Source organism: Bos javanicus, chromosome 25 (assembly GCF_032452875.1).
Source record: "Bos javanicus breed banteng chromosome 25, ARS-OSU_banteng_1.0, whole genome shotgun sequence".
Classification (NCBI taxonomy): Eukaryota; Metazoa; Chordata; class Mammalia; order Artiodactyla; family Bovidae; genus Bos; species Bos javanicus.
In genome coordinates this window covers 35419886-35439726 of record NC_083892.1, presented here as the reverse complement: position 1 = coordinate 35439726, position 19841 = coordinate 35419886, and the positions used below count along the sequence as shown (strand labels likewise).

The 19841-nt window shown below is 55.2% G+C and overlaps 2 protein-coding genes across 2 annotated transcripts; one reads left to right on the top strand and one right to left on the bottom strand.

Moving 5' to 3' along the window:
- Positions 1 to 705: 705 nt before the first annotated feature.
- Positions 706 to 8299, bottom strand: PLOD3 (procollagen-lysine,2-oxoglutarate 5-dioxygenase 3). Its single transcript, XM_061402023.1, has 19 exons — positions 8152 to 8299; positions 7483 to 7574; positions 7171 to 7307; positions 6923 to 7086; positions 6680 to 6792; positions 6455 to 6518; positions 5795 to 5892; positions 5463 to 5564; positions 5138 to 5263; positions 4810 to 4931; positions 4489 to 4593; positions 4250 to 4375; positions 3811 to 3952; positions 3608 to 3721; positions 3353 to 3421; positions 2733 to 2837; positions 2066 to 2212; positions 1505 to 1630; positions 706 to 1157 (listed from the first exon to the last, which is right to left on the bottom strand). The coding sequence occupies exons 1-19, from the start codon at positions 8297 to 8299 to the stop codon at positions 1002 to 1004; spliced, it is 2256 nt and encodes a 751-aa protein (XP_061258007.1). The 3' UTR covers positions 706 to 1001.
- An 879-nt stretch (positions 8300 to 9178) lies between these two features.
- Positions 9179 to 15597, top strand: ZNHIT1 (zinc finger HIT-type containing 1). The gene is made up of 5 exons (XM_061402032.1): positions 9179 to 9270; positions 14278 to 14448; positions 14915 to 14994; positions 15100 to 15269; positions 15363 to 15597. Exons 1-5 carry the CDS (start codon positions 9249 to 9251, stop codon positions 15382 to 15384), a joined length of 465 nt encoding a protein of 154 aa, XP_061258016.1. The 5' UTR covers positions 9179 to 9248; the 3' UTR covers positions 15385 to 15597.
- The last annotated feature ends 4244 nt before the right edge of the window (positions 15598 to 19841 follow it).

Sequence of the window (19841 nt, the reverse complement as noted above, 5' to 3'; positions counted from 1 at the left end):
GTCCTAGGACAGGTGCCTGGCCTTTAAAAGGCTTCTGCCAGGGAATGTTGGGAGATCAACACAGGAAGGTAGCTGGTGCAAGGCTGGGGAGGACCGGGATAAAGGGGCCTGCTCTGCTGTCCTCAGGGCACCTCCAGGGGTCTCTGCAAGCCTTTGATGGTCCCCTTGAGACTAGCGGCAAAACCAGCTCCAGAAGGTCTTTTTTTTCAAGGCTGCTTCCCTTCCCCTTCTTCTAGGAAGCGTTCTTGGGTTCACCCTCCGGATTCCCCTCTCCTGATTCCATGTGACTAAAAGCTGAGGCCCAAGAGCTCCCAGTAAGTTTCCAGCCTGTCTTCCCTCCTACAATGCATGTCCCAGCACTATCCCTGGACCCTAGCTCAGGGCTGGGCCTCTCTCACCCTTTCTGCATGGGAGAAGATGCCATCAGGTGAGGAGAGAACTGGGGATGACAGTTTGGGGGCTGTGTGGGGGTGGGGGCCTCTCATCTCATCCTGACAGGGGAAGTCCTTCTTTGGGTCTGGCCTCCAACACATCACTCCCGAGCTCTGGAATGACAAGGAAGCTTCTAGATTTCCATTCTGCTCTAATATCATGTTTCTGTCATTTCTTCTTTTCAGTTCTCCTTTGGGGTCACCCTCGGTCTCCCCTCTGCTCTGGGTGGTGGGATGGACAAGGGGTCCACAGGTAATGAAACAATAAATGGGCTCAAGAATTACAAATCCTCCTTTATTGAGAGGGATACTGAGAAACAATAATTTATCATGTAGCGAACCCCCAGAGGTCCTGTTCCCATGAGCCCTTGGGGACTGGGGAACAGGACAGGGGGCTCCCTGAGCTTCCTGAGGGCCGTGTGGTGGGGAGCGAGGCGACACATTCAGTCCCAGGCACACAGACCCCATATACCCAGGAGGTGAGGAGCCGACACCCACCCCCTCCCACCCTGAGGAGGGGGAGCACGGGAAGGCACGATGGCAGGGAAGGTTGGGCAGAGTGGTTGAGTGTCAGGGGTCGACAAAGGACACCATGATGTAGCGGGTGCCCCGAGTGGTGGGCAGCCCCTCGTGGTAGTGGGTGAGACGGCCCGGGTGCAGGAGCCCCCAGCCCTTCCGGGGGGACGAGATCACGCAGTCGTAGCGCAGGAAGCGGCATCCACCTCCCTGGAGAGACGAGAGGGGAGGGGGCTGGAGAGTGAGTGGACGTGGGGACTGGGTGGTGGGCTGCCCCGAGGCGAGAGAGGCCAACCCGGGCGTCAGGAAGGGAGGGGACAAGAGGGGTGGGCATTGGCAGATGGGAGACAGGACACAGGGGGTAGCCAGCCCAGAAGGGGTCCAGAATATGACCCTGGAAGTCACTGGGAAACGTGACGAGGTCAGACAAGGGGCAGGGAGGTGACCGTGCCTGGGAGGGGGCTGGACACAGGGCCTGGGGGAGGGGGTGTGCATGTGCATCAGTGTGTGTGGAGGGGCCCTGGGGGCACCCTGAGTGGAGGGCAGGAGGGACTCACCTCATAATCCAGGCCCTTGTGGTTGAGGGCGACATTGAGGGTGAAGGTGGATGAGTCGTGATGCGGCCGCAGAGAGGGCTGCTCATCTGGTCGGTAGCGGACCACAAAGTTCATCACCGCCCGGGTCTGCGGACACAGGGGAGGAGAGGCTGAGGGGCATGGCCAGGAGGGGTCTCACTGCTCCCCACAGGCTGCTCCCCCAGAGCTGCCCTCCTGCGAGGTCTCACTCTGTGCTGTGCTCAGTCGTGTCTGACTCTTTGCGGCCCCATGGACTGCAGCCCGCCAGGCTCCTCTGTCCATGGGATTCTCCAGACAAGAACACTGGAGTGGGCTGCCGTGCCCTCCTCCAGGGGATCTTCCCAACCCAGGGATCTACCCAGGTCTCCTGCATCGCAGGTGCATGTGGCTTCTTTACTGTTTGAGCCACCAGGGGAGCCCGGATCTCACTCTATGGGGCCAATTTAAATGCTTCACAGGCCAAAAGGCATTGTGTGGAGCCATCCAGCCAGCACGGGTGTGGGAAGGCAGAGGAGGGAGCAGGGGTGGCGTGCAGCGGCCCACCTTGGTGTGGTAGCCGGGGAATAGGCTCTCAGTCATGGGCCCCACGTATGTCCTCAGGAGCTGCAGCCACTGGTCCTCGTAGCCCACCTGCTTCATGTGGATGTCCACAGTGGGCACGTTCTCGTAGCCTCCAGCCAGCCTAGAGTCCTGCGGGCAGTGGGTACTGAGCTGATGGGGCAGTGCCAACCTCCCCTCCTCTTGTTCCCAGGCCTTGAAGTCTGTGCTCCCTCCTTCTGAAGTCTCCACCACGTCTTAGCTGACTCACACCTCCTTTCTCTAAGTCTCAGCGAAGATGTCACCTCTTCTGTGAAGCCCTCGGTCCCCCTGCATCTGGGTCAAGGTTCCCTCCTGTGACTCCCGCAGCACCCAGGCTGTCCGTCACAGACTTGAGAAGCTAGCTCCCTGCTGCTACTGACGGCAGGTGGGGTTGTGGAGGGCAGAGCTCCACCTGCACGTCCAGGTCAGGGGCTGGTGTCTAAGGACCCGCCCAGGGAGTACTTCTTGAATACACGGCAGAATGAAAGAATACAGAGGTGCCCCCTGTCTTCCCTTTCCTGCTGGGGGCCCCCTCTCTGTTCCCACTCTCCAGATGCCATTTTCCCTCAATCAGGGAAATTCCCCCTCCCTCCTCCTGGGGGCCTCCTCTTCCGCGGTCCCCGCCCCTCACCTCATGCCGGCCTCCTGACCACTGGCCGTAGTGTTCCATTTCCTCCACCAGCTCATCGCACATTTGCTCGGACAGGAGAGGGAACCAGTACACGTCTGGGCAGGGCTGAGATGGGACGGGGCAGGGGAAGAAGAAAACAGGGCTGGGTGATGCTCCGGGAGGGGACAGGCAGCCAGTGGGAGGAGACAGAAAGCAGGGAGCAGAAAGGTAAGCCAGGACATGAGAGAAGGTGGAGGAACGGGCAGCTGAGCGTGGGGATGGGCTGGTGGGGGGAGTTGGGGAGGGGAAGACTCAGCCAGAGAAGGTGAGAACAGCGCTGAGAACGTGGCACAGACAGCACGATTCCTGGAGCCCTGGGTTCTGGGACAGTGATTTTCAACCTCGTTTTAAAAAATGTCATTTCACCCATACACCAACACACCCAATGGACAAGGGAGGACCACTGGGATGAATGCTGGGCTGGGGGCTGCATGCCTATCAGCTCAGCCTTTGCCCTCATCTTGCCTGAGCAGAAAACCCCCAAGCACCTGGGCAAGGACCCTGGGAGAACCCCTCATCCAGGTGGTGGGCCCCCGGGGTGGTGGTCATCCCCTTGGGCCACGGTCCTGAGTGGGACTCACCTGTTCCACGAGCCCCTCCCCTTCCAGGGCCCGAGTGTAGTTCTCGTGAATATACTGCTCTTTCCAGTCCTAGGGGAGAGCAGGGGGCGCACCTTGACCTCTGCCCTCCTCACGCCACTTGCTCCCACCGGGTAGGCGCCCTCCCCAGGCGGCAGGTGACCCTGCCCAGTGTGCACGTGCGCGCGATGGGGCCAGGGCATGGCATTCCCCTTCAGGGAAGGCCCGCGCCATCTGAGCCAGGGGCCGCCTACTCACCAGGGGGTTGTCGAAGATCTGCCAGAGGTCAGGGTGCAGGTGGTCTGTGTCGTACCGGGAGGTGGCCAGGAGGCGGCCAAATTCGTGCTGATTGCTAAGGTGGAGGAAGATGCCCTGGCAGTGGGCAGAGGGTGTGAGGAGGGTGATGGGGAGCCAGGGAGCTGCCTCCCAGAACCCCCGCCAGGAGCCCCAGGACCCCTCACCTTGTCCCGCAGGCTCTTACAGAAGGCCATGTCTGGGTCGGTGTCGCTGCCCGAGAACACCTCCCGCTGGGGCAGCTCCGTCCTCAGGGTCTCCCCGCGGATCACGTAGGCCTGGGATATGTAGGGCACATTCCACACGCCCCTGGAGGCCCACACACAGGGATCAGCCAAGTGGGCGTCCCCCTGCCCCCACATCGTCCTGCCCAGTTCACCCTGGAGCCCCTTGCCTCGGCAGCTGAGAGCTGTGAGGTCCCTCTCACTTCCCCAGGGAAGCCCTGCTGGTCACCCCTCTCACACCCGGCTCCACCATCAGCCCTTAGTTACCCCACAGCCCAGCACGCCTTCGTGGTGGCCACACTGGGCCCCCGCGTTCGGGCCTTTGGGGCAGGATGGAGGGGTCTGGGCAGGCTCCTGGGTTGGGGGAGCCTCCAGGACTCACACTCGCTTCCTCTGCACCAGCTCCACGTAGTCCTCCGAGCGTGCATAGTACTCGTCGGGGCTCAGGGCCCCCCAGAAGTTAGACCACAGCTTCCCGTGGCGAGACAGCATGGGCGCTATGACCTTCCTGAGGACAAGCGCAGGTGAGGGCCAGGAGGAGGCAAGCATGGCCAGAGCGGGAGGTGGGGGTTCCCTGGGGACTAATCTGGGGGCCCTCTGGCCAAGCCTGGTGAGAGAGACCTGTTCGCTTCGATGAGGATGCGCAGGGTCTGCGGGTTGGTGATAACGGTGTCAGCGTCCAGGCTGAAGTAGAACTCACACTTGGGGTCCTGCCGGCAGATGTCCCTGGAGGAGACAGACCGAAACACTGATGAGCAGGAGCAGGTGGGGGGAGGCGGGGGCTGAGCAGGGGATAGAACTCCCCCGACCCACGGAGGAGAGGAGAGGGACAGTGAGTAGAAGGAAGCTGACCAGCTGGAAGTCAGGAGGGAGAAAAAAAAGACCGTGGGGAGCAGGAGAAGGGCAGGAAAGGTGCGGGCGTCCCGCCCGAGGCTCACTCACATGGCCATGTCCCTGGCCTCTCCCGGGGTCAGGGCCTCCTCGGGCCCCACCAGCTTCACAGCGGAGAAGTGGTCCTGGAGCTGGGGCCAGGACTCATCGATGTGGGGCTCGTGGTACACCTCCTGGAGGTACGGGGAGAAGAGACTGGAGGGGGGCGATGCTGAGAGGACAGAAAGGTGGCATCTAAGGGACAGGACGGGGCGGGGGGAGCACTTCCTGCAGGAGGAAAGGCTGCAGGAAGGAGTCTGGGGTGCGGGGAGAGGCCTGATCTGGGCAGCGGGTGGGGAGGTCCCTTGGGAGGGAGAGGCTGGCAGTCAGGGTGTCTCACGTTGTTGTGCAGGAACAGGGTGACCCTGTCGGGGGGGTAGTCCAGGAGCAGCAGCCGCTGGAGGAAGCGGGGCAGGAACGGGGTAGGTTGTTCCACAAACACAGCCAGAAGTACCCGGGGGGGAGGCTGGAAGATATGACAACATGATGGGGCTCAGAGGAAAGGCCGGCTCCCCCTACCCAGTCTGTCCTCCGCACCCTGCCAAGTTTAGTGGAGGGTGGGGGCGGATCTCCAGGGGCTTGGCCTCCACCCCTGCTGCCCAGCACCCTCCTGGTACGCTCTGCTTCAGAGCACTCTCCCACCCGCCCCGGCACGCCCTCCTTACCTGCCCCCCCGGGAGTGGCCTCCGGCCCTGGTTGCAGAAGCCACAGCCTCCTTCAGGAGTCCAGCCGTTGGGGACGTAGTTTCCCAGGTAATTCAGCTGGAGCTGTTGGGAGAGGCGGTGAGAGGCTGAGGTGCGGCCAGGGGTGAGGGAGGTGGGGGCAGGGACCAGAGAAGGGCAGGGGGAGCGTGGGCATGGAGAACCTCTCCCAGCTCCTGCGCTTCTGGGGCTGGGGAGGTCTCATGGTTCGGAAGGGCTGGAGGAACCTGGGGGGGCTGTGGGACCGGGACTGACTGGGGCAGGGGCTGGGCTGAGGGGAGAAGCGATTGGAGCACCTTTGTGGGACCGTTCCCATGGACTACAACAGGAAGCGTGTCGTAGGCCACATTCCGGATACGCACTCGATTCCGACCAAACTTTAAAACCACCTCATCTGGGGAAGAAAGTCCAGGCTTTAGACTCCCTTACTCTAGAAACTGCCAATCAGCAGGTGCTTCTAAATACAGTGGAGGTGGTGGTGGTGGGGGGAGGTACCCAGGTGTTCTAGATGATGAAGGACCGTGGTCCATGGGGCAGGGATGGGGATGGGATAACGTCTCTCTCCGAGGGCACTGGCCAGGCTGCTGCCACCTGGGGAGCCCCACCACTTACTACCTGTGCCCCCCGGGGAAGTCTCTGGCCCCGCAGGGAGGTGGTTTCCCCATATGTAACCAGTGGATAATCACAGACCGCCTTTCGTAGGATTGCTGTGTTCAATGAAACTAAAGAACGAAAACACTGACCCAGAGCCTGGCACGTAGCAATGGACATGTACAACAGGGGCTGCTGCTATTCCTGATAGCAGAGTGCACCTTATTCTACGGGCCATTCAGACGTTTGCTGCAGTTAACACAGAGGTGAGCTGAAGTTCACCCCGATCTACTAGGAGACCCACCCACATTCAGGACCCCCAACAGCCTCTCTCATCGCCCCTTTTCTCATTGCTGTCTCCTCACCTAAAGCCCCGTTGAGGTTCTGAAAGATCCGCGATTTATGATCCAGACTAAGGCCGAGCTTCTCCTGGATGGGATGAGGTGGGGGCAGTGAATTAACAAGGGGCTGAGACATCTCTTCCCACTCTTTCCTCTCCGTGTCTTTCTGAAAGCCTCTTCACTCCTTTTTTCAGGGCCTGCCACCCCCCAGAGCTGTGGAGATGGGGGCCCTCCTTGGCCTCTCCCTACCCTCAGCCCTGGGTCCAGGTAGAGCCGAGTGTAGAAGAGCTGATCATCATCATCATCTTTGTACTTCCACTGGCGGACGATTTGGTGGATGGTGGGGGCGAAGCCGATGAATCCTGGCGGGGGGAGAGGATGCACTGACTCCCAGACTCTCCAGTGTCCCAGGGCTGGTCCCCGTTCCTTTGCCCGCCCTCAAGCACCTGGGACACTCCATTCCCCACCACTGCTGGACCCTCTGCCACTCACCACCAGAGTTGAGGAAGCGCTTCCCCGTGCCCACCTCAGGGTACTGCTCTGCTAACCCCCACTCGGGCCAGCAGAAGCTCTCTGCAGAGAACAGCAGGCGGCTGCCACTCTGGACGAACTTCTTCAGCAGCTCCGAGGGGCTGCCAGCCAGAACTACGTCGTAGCTGAGGGAGGCGGGGGACGATGAGGAGGACGACCACTAGGAATCTCCCTATCCTCTCCCCTTCTGTCCGCCCCCTCCCCCTTACCTGTCCACAAACATGATGACCATATCTTCCCTCTCTGCGTATTTCTCCATTTCCTTTTTGAGCCACCTGACTTTCTGTCCTCCACCGACCGTTCGGGCGACATCACCCCCTCGCCACTCCTCTCCCAGGCCCAGGGTCTGTGGAGAAGACCCAGAATGCCAGGGAGGGTCTCAGGTGGCCAGGTGGGCTCATTGCCCTGACCAGGCTCACCGGAGGGTCCCAGGCATCCAGCCCTTGGCCCACTCTGGGTGGGGTGCTAGACGCCCCACCCCCACCCCTTCGAGGGGCCCAGGAGGGTGTTCCTCTCCTCACCCGCACAGTGTAGTTGAAAAACTCCGCTGACTGCAGGAAACGCCGGTATCCCTCTGTCTCCGCTGTGGCCACGGTGATCACCAGCATCTTTTCTGTCACCAGACTGGACTCAGCACCCAGCTTGCTGCCCCATGTACTCAGCTCACCGACCACCCCTCCCCCCGTCCCACGCTGCTCCTGACCCTGTGTGTGTGTTAGTCGCTCAGTATTGTCTGACTCTTCGCGGCCCCATAGACTGTAGCCCACCAGGCTCCTCTGTCCATGTAATTCTCCAGGCCTGAATACTGGAGTGCGTTGCCATTGCCTTCTCCAGGGGATCTTCCCGACCCAGGGATCGAACCCAGGTCTCCCCCATTGCAGGCGGATTCTTCACCGTCTGAGTCACCAGGGAAACCTAACCTCTTTTCCCTTATCCCTTCTTAAATTATTCTAACCCAGGGAAACGTCAACCCCAGTGAGAGCGGAATGCTAGTAACACTCAGAAATTCGCGGTCAGTGCGCGAAGTGGAGCGGAGGGGTAGCTGGACACCTCAGTTCTGGGCGAGGCACAGTGTGATTCAGCCCTAGTGAGCCCGCTGACCGAGGGAGAGGGCAGCCTAGATCCCCCTCCCCGGCCCAAGCCTGCAGACACGTCAGCCCAGCGCCGGTCGTCCCTCCCGGGGTTCTCACCTGGGTTGACGGGATCGCTGCCCCGGGGTCGATCTGAGGCCGAGGCGGCAGGAGACGGCGACAGCAGTAGCAGCAGCAGTAGCAGGGGCCGGAGTTCCGGGCCCGAGGCCATGGCGGAGAGCGGGCCGAGCTGCACACAGGCCCGCATCCGGCTCTGGCTGTCTGCCTTGGATCCCAACTCGGGAGAGGGGCTCTAGAAAAAGGACCGGGGCTGCTGTACGGCCAGCAGCTAGGAGGAGCCCGGTTGGGGCTCCGCCCTGAGGGTGAAAAAAAAAAAAAAAAGGCGTAGCCGGAGGTTACAGAAAACTCTAGATGCCGGAGCCCTAGACAAGGCGAGGATTGTCCCGGGCCGCCGGCAGAGCTGTACGAGCGGAGGGGGCACCCGGCCCGCAGGCGGGGGAAGGGCAGGGACTGCGGCTGGCGATCCCGAGCCGAGGTTCTTTTAGAGCCCGCCCGGCCCCCTGCCAGCCTAACACTTGAGGAAACTGAAACACGGAGAGGGGAAGTGACCCCTTGAGGGTCCGGCAGGACGCGGAGGCGGGTCTTTGCCACAGCCCAGCCTGGAGCAGCCGGGCGGAAGACCCGGAGAGCTAGGCGGTGGGGCCGACCCGAAAGGGGACGGCGGCAGGGACGGAGGAGGCTGCAGCCTCAGGAGGGCTGGGGGTTGAGGTTTTGGCAGAGGATCCTCTCGGACTTTGCACTTAAGCCTGCCCATTTTCTTTCGCTACTCTGGCCCATCATCTCCACGGCCCGGGGGAGGGGCTCCAGGGGCTGCCTCTGTGATGATTCTACGTTCGGAAGGGCCAAAGGAAAATGACGTTTCTTGAAAGATCGCTGGCACAGTCTCTTTAAAATGACCCATTTCGGGGGTTCCGAAATAACACAGCTACACAGAGGAAGGAAGTAGATTTGCCCGTAAAAAATATGGCGGAAAGCTTTCTGGTCTCCAAGGGAACACCGCGTAATTAGTCAAAAACCTGTGGGATGACTCCGCGCACGCGCAGGAGCACTCGTCGCCGGAAGTCATGATGCCCTGACCACGGCAAGAGATTTAGCACGCGTGCGCAGTAGGCCCATCTTGCAGCTGTGTTGTGGAAATGGTGGAGAAGAAAACTTCGGGTAAGTGATCTTCTGGCTGTTGGCCCACTCTCTTCCTCTCAGATTCGAACCTGGCCTAGGATTCCCTCACCCGGTTATTAGTCTCAAATCCCTCCCCCAGCGCTCGGGTACTGACAGGCCCCTAAACCCGGGGCAGCTCCCTTCTGTTCACGTTTTATTCATGCTTGCTGCAAACCGGGCGCTGGGGATGAAGAAAGAAGAAAGATCCTTCGCATCCAAGAACTGGCTTTCCGGGAGCGGGGCAGACACGCAGATCTACCATTGCGTTTCAGAGTGATACGTGCTATGGTAGAGGGATGCAAAGCTCCTGGGCTCAGGGAGGAGTGGCATCCAGCCCAACTTCTGGGAAGGAGAGGACAGGGAAGGCTTGGAGGGAAAGAAAACGCTTGGACTGTGTCTTGAAAGTTACGGTTTCGCTCCGTGCAAGTGCGTGGGGACTCCTTCCCTGCAGCGGTAATCACACGCGCCAAGGTAGGAGAGCAAGAAAACGTAGATCGCTTAGGAAACCAAGTTCACAGTTCCCGGGCTTGTGAAGAAGAGACAGGCTGGAGGACAAGGGAAAGGTCCCCTTGAAAGGCATTTTAAACACTGCTGACGAGTTTAAACTCTATGGAGAGGGCAGTGAAAAGCCTTCAAGGGCTTTTAACGCAGGGATTGACGCAACAAATTTATCTCTTAGAAAAGGACTTTAGTGCAAAGGGTGGATTGGAGGGGCTACAGCCATGCTGTCCAGTAGAAATTTCTGGGATGTTGGGAATGTTTTTAATCAGCAATATTCAGTATGGCAGCCAAATAGCCGCCTGTGACTGTCGAGCACTTGAAATGCGGCTTAATTTAAAATTGCATGCATTTTAATGAATTACATCTTAATTAGTCTACATCTAAACGAAAATAACCTCATGTGACTAGTGGCTGCTTTATTGTGTAGCACAGGTCTAGAGATTGGAAGGCCAGTTAGGAAGCTATTGAGTAATCCAGATAAAAAGTGATGAGGGTGGGAGCAATCTGCCAGATTGACTTGTAATGAATCCAGTCATGTCCTCTTAAAACCCCTCACTGGATCTCTGTCACCCTCACCATAATCCAAGCCCAGGAAATTCCCTGGCGGTCTAGTGGAATGGACCCTTAGGACCTTTCACTGCCGAGGTCTGGGTTCGATCCTTGGTTTGGAAACTAAGATGCCACGAGCCTTGCAGCACAGCCAAAAAATAAAATATAATTCCCCAATCCAAATTCATACAGACACATAAAGGTAATATTCTTAATGGTCTGCCTGACTTCATTGAAGGGATCCCTGGTGGCTCAGAGGTTAAAGCCTCTGCCTGCAATGCTGGAGACCTGGGTTCGATCCCTGGGTTGGGAAGATCCCCTGGGGAAGGAAATGGCAACCCACTCCAGTATTCTTGCTTGGAGAATCCCATGGACGGAGGATCCTTGTGGGCTACAGTCCACAGGGTCGCAAAGAGTCGGACAGACTGAACGACTTCACTGACTTCATATCCCCTACATATTTTATAATACCAGCCATATAGAACTTTAAAAAATGTATTTAAGACACTGCAGTCTTTCACCCAGGCCTTCTCTCATCCTGGTACCAAAGTCTAAGACACCTTCCGCTCCTCCAATCAGGCTAACTTCTGTCCATCAGTCAGGCCTCAACCTAGACTTACTTTCCCCTGGAAAATCTTCCTGACTACCCCAAGACCTGGTGGCTCAGACGGTAAAGAATCTGTCTGGAATGCAGGAGACTCGGGTTCGATCCCTGTGTTGGGAAGATGCCCTGGAGAAGGAAATGGCAACCCACTCCAGTATTCTTGCCTGGAGAATTCCATGGACAGAGGGACTTGGTGGGCTATAGTCCATAGGGTCGCAAAGAGTCAGACACAACAGAGTGACTGACACACACCCCAGGAATAGGTTATGTGTTTCTGTCGTGTGTTTCCTAGAACTTTGCACTTCCCCGTCCTAGTGTATACTGTCCTGTACCATGCTTGTTGATTCGATCATTTATATCCCCCACCTGATGTTAAACTCTGCTTATATTCCCAGAACCCAGGGCACTGCCTGGTACTAGGAAGGGAGGCAGTATAGTGCAGTGATCAAGAGGACTTTTTTTGATGCTGGGCAGTTCTGGGTTTGAATTCTGACCCAGGAGCTGCTTATTAGCTGTGTGAACTTTGGACAGGTTTCTTAACCTCTGAACTCCAGTAAACTGGGGATGATAGTGATGGTAGTGATACCTGTCTCATAGGGTTGATGTAAAGATCAAAGGATTCCATTTATGCAGAGAGATTAGTACAGTCAGACCTCAGATACGCAGGCTTGATTCTCGACCACCGTGATTAAGTGAGTATCACAATAAAGTTGAGTCACACCAATTTTTCGATTTCCCATTGCATATAAAAATTATGTTTACACTAGTCAATTAAGTGTGCAGTAGCATTTTGTCTTAAAACAATATATATGCTTTATTAAAACAGTTTTTAAAAAATTTATTTGGCTGTATTGGGTCTTTGTTGTGGCATGTGGGATCTTTTATTTTTTACTTGTGGCATGTGGGATCTATTAGTAGTTCCTTGACCAGGGTTCGAACCCAGGGCCCCGTGCATCCTAAGAACAGAGTCTTAGCCACTGTCCTATCAGGGAAGTCCCTGTGTGTGCTTTAATTAAAAAATACTTTTTGCTAAAAAGCACTAGCCATCATCTAAGCCTTCAGCACAATGTAACTTTTTTTGCTATTGGAGGGTTTTGCCTCAGTGTGGATGGCTGCTGACTGATCAGGGTGTGGTTGCTGAAGGCTCGGGGGTTGTTGCGATTGCTTAAAATAAGGCAGCAGTGACGTTTGCCACATCAGTTGACTCTTCCTTTCATGAAGGATTTCTCGGTAGCCTGCAGTGCTGCTTGATTGCATTTTATCCAGAGTAGAACTTCTTCCAAAATTGGAGTTCATCCTCTCAAACCCTACCACTGCCAGGGTTTTACATCAACTAAGTTATGTAATGTTCTGAATCATTTGTTGTGGTTTCGACAATCTTTACAACATCTTCACCAGGTGTGGTTTCCATCTTAAGCACCACTTTCTTGACTCACCCATGAAAATTGTACCATAAGATTGCAGTAATTCAGTCACATCTTCAGGCTCCTCTTCTAATTCTAGTTCTCTCACTATTTCCACTACATCTGCAGTTATTTCCTAAGTCATCCTTGACGGTTGAATCAGCTTCTTCCAAACTCTGGTTAGTGTTGATATTTTTTCCCTCTCCCATGAATCACAAATGTTCTTCATGGTATCTAGAATTCTGAATCCTTTCCAGGAGGTTTTCCATGGACTATGCCCAGCTCCATCAGAGGAATCATTATCTATGGTAGCAACAGCCTTATGAAATACATTTCTTAAATAATAAGACTTGAAAATCAAAGTTACTCCTTGGTTCGTGGGCTGCAGAATAGTTTGTTGTGGTATGAAAACAACATTGATTTTGTTGTACATCTCCATTAGAGCTCTTGAGTGACTGGGTACATTGTCAATGAGCATTAATATTTTGAAAGGCATCTTTTCTCCTGGGAAGTAGGTATCAACAGTAGGCTTCAAATATTCAGTCAACCATGTTATAAACAAATGTGCTGTCATCCAGGCTTTGTTGTTCCATTTATAGAGCAAAGGCAGAGTAGATCTAGCCTAATTCTTAAGGGCCTAGAATTTTCAGACTGGTAAATGAGCACTGTCCTCAACTTAAAGTCATCAGCCACTTGAGCCCCTAACAAGAGAGCCAGCCTATCCTTTGAAGCTTTGAAGTCAGGGATGGACTTCTCCTCTCTAGCTAGGAAAGTCCTGGATGGCCTCTTCAAATAGAAGGCAGTTTTGTCTACATTGAAAGTCTATTGTTTAATGTAGCCACCTTCATTAACTGTCTTAGCTAGCTCTTCTGATTTTTCTTCTTTTGGCCAGACCATGCAGCATCCAGGATCTTAGTTCCCCAACCTGGGATCAAACCTGGGCACACAGCACTGAAAGCATAGAGTTCTAACCACTGGAGCACCAGGGAACTCCCTTAGCTCGTTCTTGCTGTAGCTTCTACGTCAGCACTTATTGCATCACTTTGCACTTTTATGTTATGGCGACTGCTTCTTTCCTTAAACCTCACAAACCAACTTCTGCTAGCTTGGGACAGCTGACTGGTGGAGCAACCAGAACTCACACCCATTTATCAGTTACATTAGCTGTCCTGAGTGTGACTGGTTCCCTTAGAGTGGGAGTTGGTTTGCTGGGGGTGAGTTTGGAGTGGAAGAGAGGTAGGGAAATAAAACATCGCATGGACTGTGCTCTCACAGCAGAGTGGCTGTGAAGTTAGACACATGAGAATTCAGCAGGTTTTGCTATGGAGGGGAGAGTACCAGTTGAGTGGGGGATGGGGGGTGTTGAAGATGCAAGGGACAGGAAGACTTGAACTCAGAGTGAAGGATTTGGGTTTAGCAGTGGGACTTGTGGGTGCATCCACTTGGAATGGAAGGAGACGGGGGTACCCACGCAGTTATGATTGAGGGTGGGCTGATGGAATAGCATCTCTCCATGGTGGCTTGTCCTTTGAGGTGGGAAATAAGATTGCTGTGCATAAAGGCTGAGTGCATCAAGGTCCCAGTGGCGCCTGGGAAACCCAAGTGCACTGCGGTCTCCACCGGCACGGTTGTGTGGTTTCTGCCAGCAACGAGAGGTCTCCAGGAGACATTTCACTGCCCAGGTCTGGGATTGGGAGGAAAGGATGGGGCCAAAAGGATGGAAACCAGGCATGAATGAGTGAAACAGCAGTCTTAGGTGGCTAAGAAGGAAGCAGCCAGAATGGGCGATATATTGGGAGGAGATCCAGGGGCCAAGGGTTTGGGGACTAGGGTGAGATCAGAGAACTGTGGCTCCCACACCCTGGACATCTTCCTTCCACCCACGGCCCAGAGCCGAGGCTGCCCAGCATCTCTTTGCTCCCGTAACTGTTGTGGCCCCATCCCATCTAGTTCGCTCCCAGGACCCTGGACAGCGGCGGGTGCTGGACCGGGCAGCCCGGCAGCGCCGCATCAACAGGCAGCTTGAGGCCTTGGAGAATGACAACTTCCAGGACGACCCCCACGCGGGCCTCCCCCAGCTGGGCAAGCGGCTGCCTCAGTTTGATGACGACGCAGACACTGGTGAGGCGGGTGGAGGAGGAAGGGGGTGCCGCGGGGGGCAGTGGAAGGGGGGGTCCAGGAGGCAAGGCTTCAGGAAGAGGGAAGAGCCTGGCTGGGTCAGGGCTGTGTAAGGATGTCAGGCTGGGGGATGGATGGCCTGCGAGCTCCTCTGGCTCCCTTGAGCCAGGCCCTCTCCCAGTCTCTGCCTCAGTTTCCTTTCCTGTGTATAGAATAAAGAAGCCAGGGCAGGTGAGCCCTTGAGATCGCTTCCGGCTCTGACATGGAGCTCTAGGTATCAGGAGTGTGGAGATGGAGGAAGGCTCGGGTTGGAGAAGTGGAGGCGGGGAAGGATGGTAGAGAGAGGCCGGCTTAGAACCTGGCAGGCACCTGGGCAGGGAAGGGACACGGGGGCATTGGGAACAGTGGGGCAGAGAAGCTGGTGTCTTCCTGGGTGAGGGCCAAGTAACTCATCGCCCTTGACGTCTAGGAAAGAAAAAGAAGAAAACACGAGGTGATCATTTTAAACTCCGCTTCCGAAAAAACTTTCAGGCCTTGCTGGAGGAGCAGGTGAGAGGAGCTGGCAGGGAAGACCCCACGGGGCAGGGATGCACCTGCTGGGATCCCTGGGTGGGTGGAGCAGTCAGAGCCGGCCCCGCCCCCTTGTCTCTGCAGAACCTGAGCGTGGCCGAGGGCCCTAACTACCTGACGGCCTGTGCGGGACCCCCGTCCCGGCCCCAACGCCCCTTCTGTGCTGTCTGCGGCTTCCCCTCCCCCTACACCTGTGTCAGCTGCGGTGCCCGGTACTGTACTGTGCGCTGTCTGGGCACCCACCAGGAGACCAGGTGAGAGGGGCCTTCCCCCGGCCCACACCCTCCCCCTCCTCCCTCCAGCAGCCTAGGGACCCTCTGCTCATCCAGGGCTTCCTCTGCCCGCAGGTGCCTGAAGTGGACTGTGTGACTCTGGGCATCCCCAGAGAGGAAGGCCCTGTGCATCGCCCAGCCTTGGAGAGAGCGTCACCGAAGGAAAAGACGCTCCTCCTGGACCAGGAGGGCAGCCCAGCAAAGCCCATGTCCTGTCCTCCAGGGAGACCAGCCTCACTTCCAGGGCCGGAGGCAGGGCGGTGCCTGAGCCCTCGGAGTGCAGTTGTAATAAAAGGTCCCGTGCGAGGAAGAGCCTGCCCAGGTGGTTCTGTGGGATTTTGCGGGTGAGGCTGGTGGGTCCCTTGTTTCTTGAACTCGCTGCTCTGTGTCTTTTCTTCCTACCTGTCAATCACTCCTCCCACCGTCTGCCCCTCTGGGTCCCTGACCAAGAAAGATGCTGTCCTATTCTTCCGCCACCCCTATGTCGTTGCTTTTCTTGGCTGCTACTTTTTGTCACTTTTTTGGTTATTGATCTAGTTTTTCTTTTCTTTTTTTTTTCCTTTGCATTTTGTTTCTCTAGTTCTTCTGAGTGTATTTTGAGTCCCAGGACTGGTGATGGGGAAGTGGAGTGAGGGCTGGGGACGGGGATGTAGAAGGGTAACACAGAAGGAGCCAGCCCTGTCTTTGTCTCTGATTCTTACCCAAAGGGGAGAGACTGGGCCCTTGTCCTTGGTGCCACCCATCTGAGTTGTCCTTAGGAAGCCCGTCTTATCATGGACTGTGGTGTGTGAAATTAGTAGTAGTAGAGAAAACCTAGACATTTCTGGGAAGCGTCAGGGAGTTCATGGTACAGAGGCCTCTGTTCCTGGTGACCCTGATGCTATTAATATAACATTGTGGCACTAGAGCTTCTTACACCCACACCTTCTCTAAGTGGATTATAAGCCATGAGCTCGAAAACGCCTCGGAGTTGCTGTCTTGAGGCTCAGTACCTTGTTGCAACATAGCAAAGCAGATGCGTAGGAAAGACCTGTGACACAGGTGATTTCAATAAGGTATTCATGAGATCCAGCCAGGCTGGTGTCAGGGGCCTTCCTAGGCTCTTCTCCCCGCTTTTGGGGACTTCCTTGTGGTTGGACTTTCTCGCCAGGTGTTGCCAGTCTCTTCCTGGGAAGTTGCTTGCTCTTTCTTCTGGAGACTGGTGGTTGGGCAAGTAGTGTTGGGTGACAGCGTCGTGTTGAATGGTGGTAAGGACAGGGTTTAAGAGACAGTCCTCAGCGTGGTGGTTTTCAGAAAAGGCTGTAAAATTTTTTACTATCCTTCAAGCATCAAAAAGTGGCTGCTGGCCCCCTTCCCCTGGGATCTGGTCAGACTTACGACTGCTTGGCCCAGTAGACAATGGTAGAAGAGTGATCATGGGACATGAAAGGCCAGGTGGTAAAAGGCAGTGCAGCTTCTGCCCCGTCCCTCAATACTTGCCTTTGGAGCCCTCGGTTACTTTGTAAGAAACCCAACCGTCCTGAAGTTCCCATGCTGTGAGGAAGCCCCCTGTGTGCAGGTCCTCCCATTGACAGGTCCAGGTGAGCAAGCCTTCAAGCCTTCCCAGCCCAGGCTTCCACCATAGGAGTGAAGCTGCTTCACTCCTGTGACATCAAGTCACCCTCACCCATTTGAGTCTTCCTAGCTGTGTCCTCAACATCTTGGAGCAGACACTGGCCATCTCTGCTCTAAATTCCTGACCTACAGGATCCACGTGTATAGTAAAACGGTTTATGCCTTTGAGCCTTGGGATGGTTGGTTGGACAGCAATAGTAACGGGGACATCAGGAATTCAGTCTGCTGGCTGCTGACTCTTTGGCCTAGATTAATTATCTTGCTCTCATCCAGGGAAACCTCCCTGGATCCTAACCTTTCTACTTTCATCTCCGCCAAGAAGTGCACTCAAGAAAGAAAATAGAGGGAATTTCTTGGCGATCCAGTGGTTAGGGCTCGGCACTTTCACTCTGCTGGGCCCCAGGTTTGATCCCTGGTTAGGGAACTAAGATCCCACAAGCTGCACGGTGTGACCAAAAAAAAGACAAGACTATTTCTTGGCTGAGGAACACCTCCTGTGCTTCACTGTGATCACCTGCTTCGGATTTCCTGTTGGATTGCTGCTGAGTCGGCACAGTCTCCTTGGTTTATTTCCTAAGTGTACTGATATTTTGTTCCGCATGGTGTAAGATTTGTCTACTCTGACACACTCAGTCTTCCTCTGCTGGCCTTGATAGGATCCCAGGGGCCTCCTCATGTTGACTGGCTCTACAAGTCATTTATTGATCTTTTCTAGGAAGGATCTCCAGACCCTCATTTAAAACTATAATTCCTCAAGGAAAATCTTGAGCAGTTTTTGCCAGTTTCCTATGTACTAGTGGAGACTTGGTCCCCACCTTGGGAAACACCTGGGTCTTTGGGAAATCCCTGGTGGCTCAGATGGTAAAGAATCTGCCTGCAATGTGGGTGATCCCTGGTCAGAAAGATTCCCTGGAGAAGGAAACGGCTACCCGTGCCAGTAGTCTTGCCTGGGAAATCCCCTGGGACAGAGAGCCTGGTGGGCCACAGTCCATGGGGCCGCAAATGGTCGAACACAGCTGAGCGACTAACACTTTCACTTCGCTGTACTACTAATTATTAGTGCTGCGTACAAGGTTGGACAGATCACTTTGCCTCTCCGACTCTGTTACAGCCACCTTCCAGAAGTCAGAGGACTAAAGACTGTACCAGGCGCAGTGCCTGGTGTTCAGTGAGTGCTCAGCTATTGTCTTCATTGCCCAAGACCTAAGCAGTTTGTTGTTGAGTTTTTTCGTAGCCAGTTCCTCAGAAACCAGAGGCTTCTTGGAATAAGCAGCCGTAGCACCTTGCCCATTACATGGTAACTAGCTGTCTGCATTTCTGTCTGCTCCCAGCCTGTGAGTTCTCTGAGGGCAGGGAACTCACCAGATCTTGCTTCTGTAGCTTCTAGCAAAGAAGAAAATAATGTTAAAAAGGGTTAAAAAGTAGTTCAATAGCCCTTTATAGCCATGTGACCCTGCTTGATGGACAAAGAAACCAAAACTTAACCCCATGGGCATATGAAGGCACGCAGTCAAGGCTTGAATGTGAAACTTGGCTCAGGTTGGTTTTCCTGAAAGGGGGAAGGGGTGAGAAGAGGCAGGTCAGCATCACGAGGCCCAGGGCCTGTCCTGTAGGTTGTTACACTGAGGGCCTGCGTGGAACCCGCTTCCCAGTGTCTGTGTTTCTGTACAGTCCCTTCCACATGGACTTTGGACTTGGCCTGGGGACAGCCACAAATGGTATGAAAGCCGAGTGTGGGGGGGAAGGGGCAGGGATAGGCCAGGGAACCCTTTATGTAGGGAATAGCACGGAAAGCATGTGTTCTGGGTGGAGCCCAGGAGGAAGCCCTGATTCGCATGTGTGTATCCACGTGAGCAGTCCAGCTTGCTGGGAGACCACGGACGTATGGAGGAATAGTAAGAAATGGGGATAGAAAGGCAAGCTAGGGACTTCCCTGGTGGGTCAGAGGTTAATAATCTGCCTGCCGATGCTGGGGACGAAGGTTCAATCCCTGGTCGGGGAACTAACATCCCACATGCTGAAGGGCAATTAAGGTGGTGTACCACAACTGGAGAGAACCCAACTTGCTGCAATAAAGAGCCCACGAGTGTGGAGTGTGGCAACTAAGACCCGATGCAGCCAAATTAATTTTTTTTAAACAGTTGGGCTAGGGCCAGGCAGCGTGCCAAGGTGTAATTGTCTTTTTTTCCTGAGGCACCAGGGTGCTGCCAGGGCAGGATGATGAATAGGGAGAAAAGGGAACTGAGTCACAAAGCTCACTTAGGGGGTTTCTCTAACATTAGAGTCTGGGGATGAGGGCTGGACCCAACACAGGCGGGACAAGGGGGAGAACTAGGTGGAAGTGGAAAGCTCTATGGAGAATTGATAGGATTTGGCTGCCAGCTGAGGGGAGGTGGTGAAGAGGAAGTGAAGGGAACAGCCAGAGAGGACTGAGGTGGTCAATCTGTGAGACTCAAGAGTTTGGCCTGGCAGAAACTGATTTTGGGGGAAAGTGATGAATTCACCCAGCCTGCTGACAACACTCGAGGGCTGCACGACTTCTGAAGCTCAGGAGAGAGGGCCCAGTTAGAACGCAGGTGTGGGAGGTCTCTACATCCCAGGAGAAAGTCAGTGCAGGTGAGCAGGTGGGATCAAAGGAAGGTCAAGTGCCACGCCACCAAGGACTCGTTGCTGTACGCAGCACGACGGGATGGGTGCCAGGGTAGACCCTGCTCTCTGCTCCTAACACTGGATGCCAGGCTTCTTTCCCTCAGCCTCAGTTTTCTGCCTTAATTGTGTACTGGCTCTGCTCAGTGCTGGCTGGGCCTATGCCAAGCATGCCCACAGCACTGTAGCCATGTCTGAGCTGGATACCATTCAGTCACACACACACACACACACACACCACCAATACACAGGCCTCTGAACAGACCTCCAGTGCCTTTTCTGGAAGTTATTGAA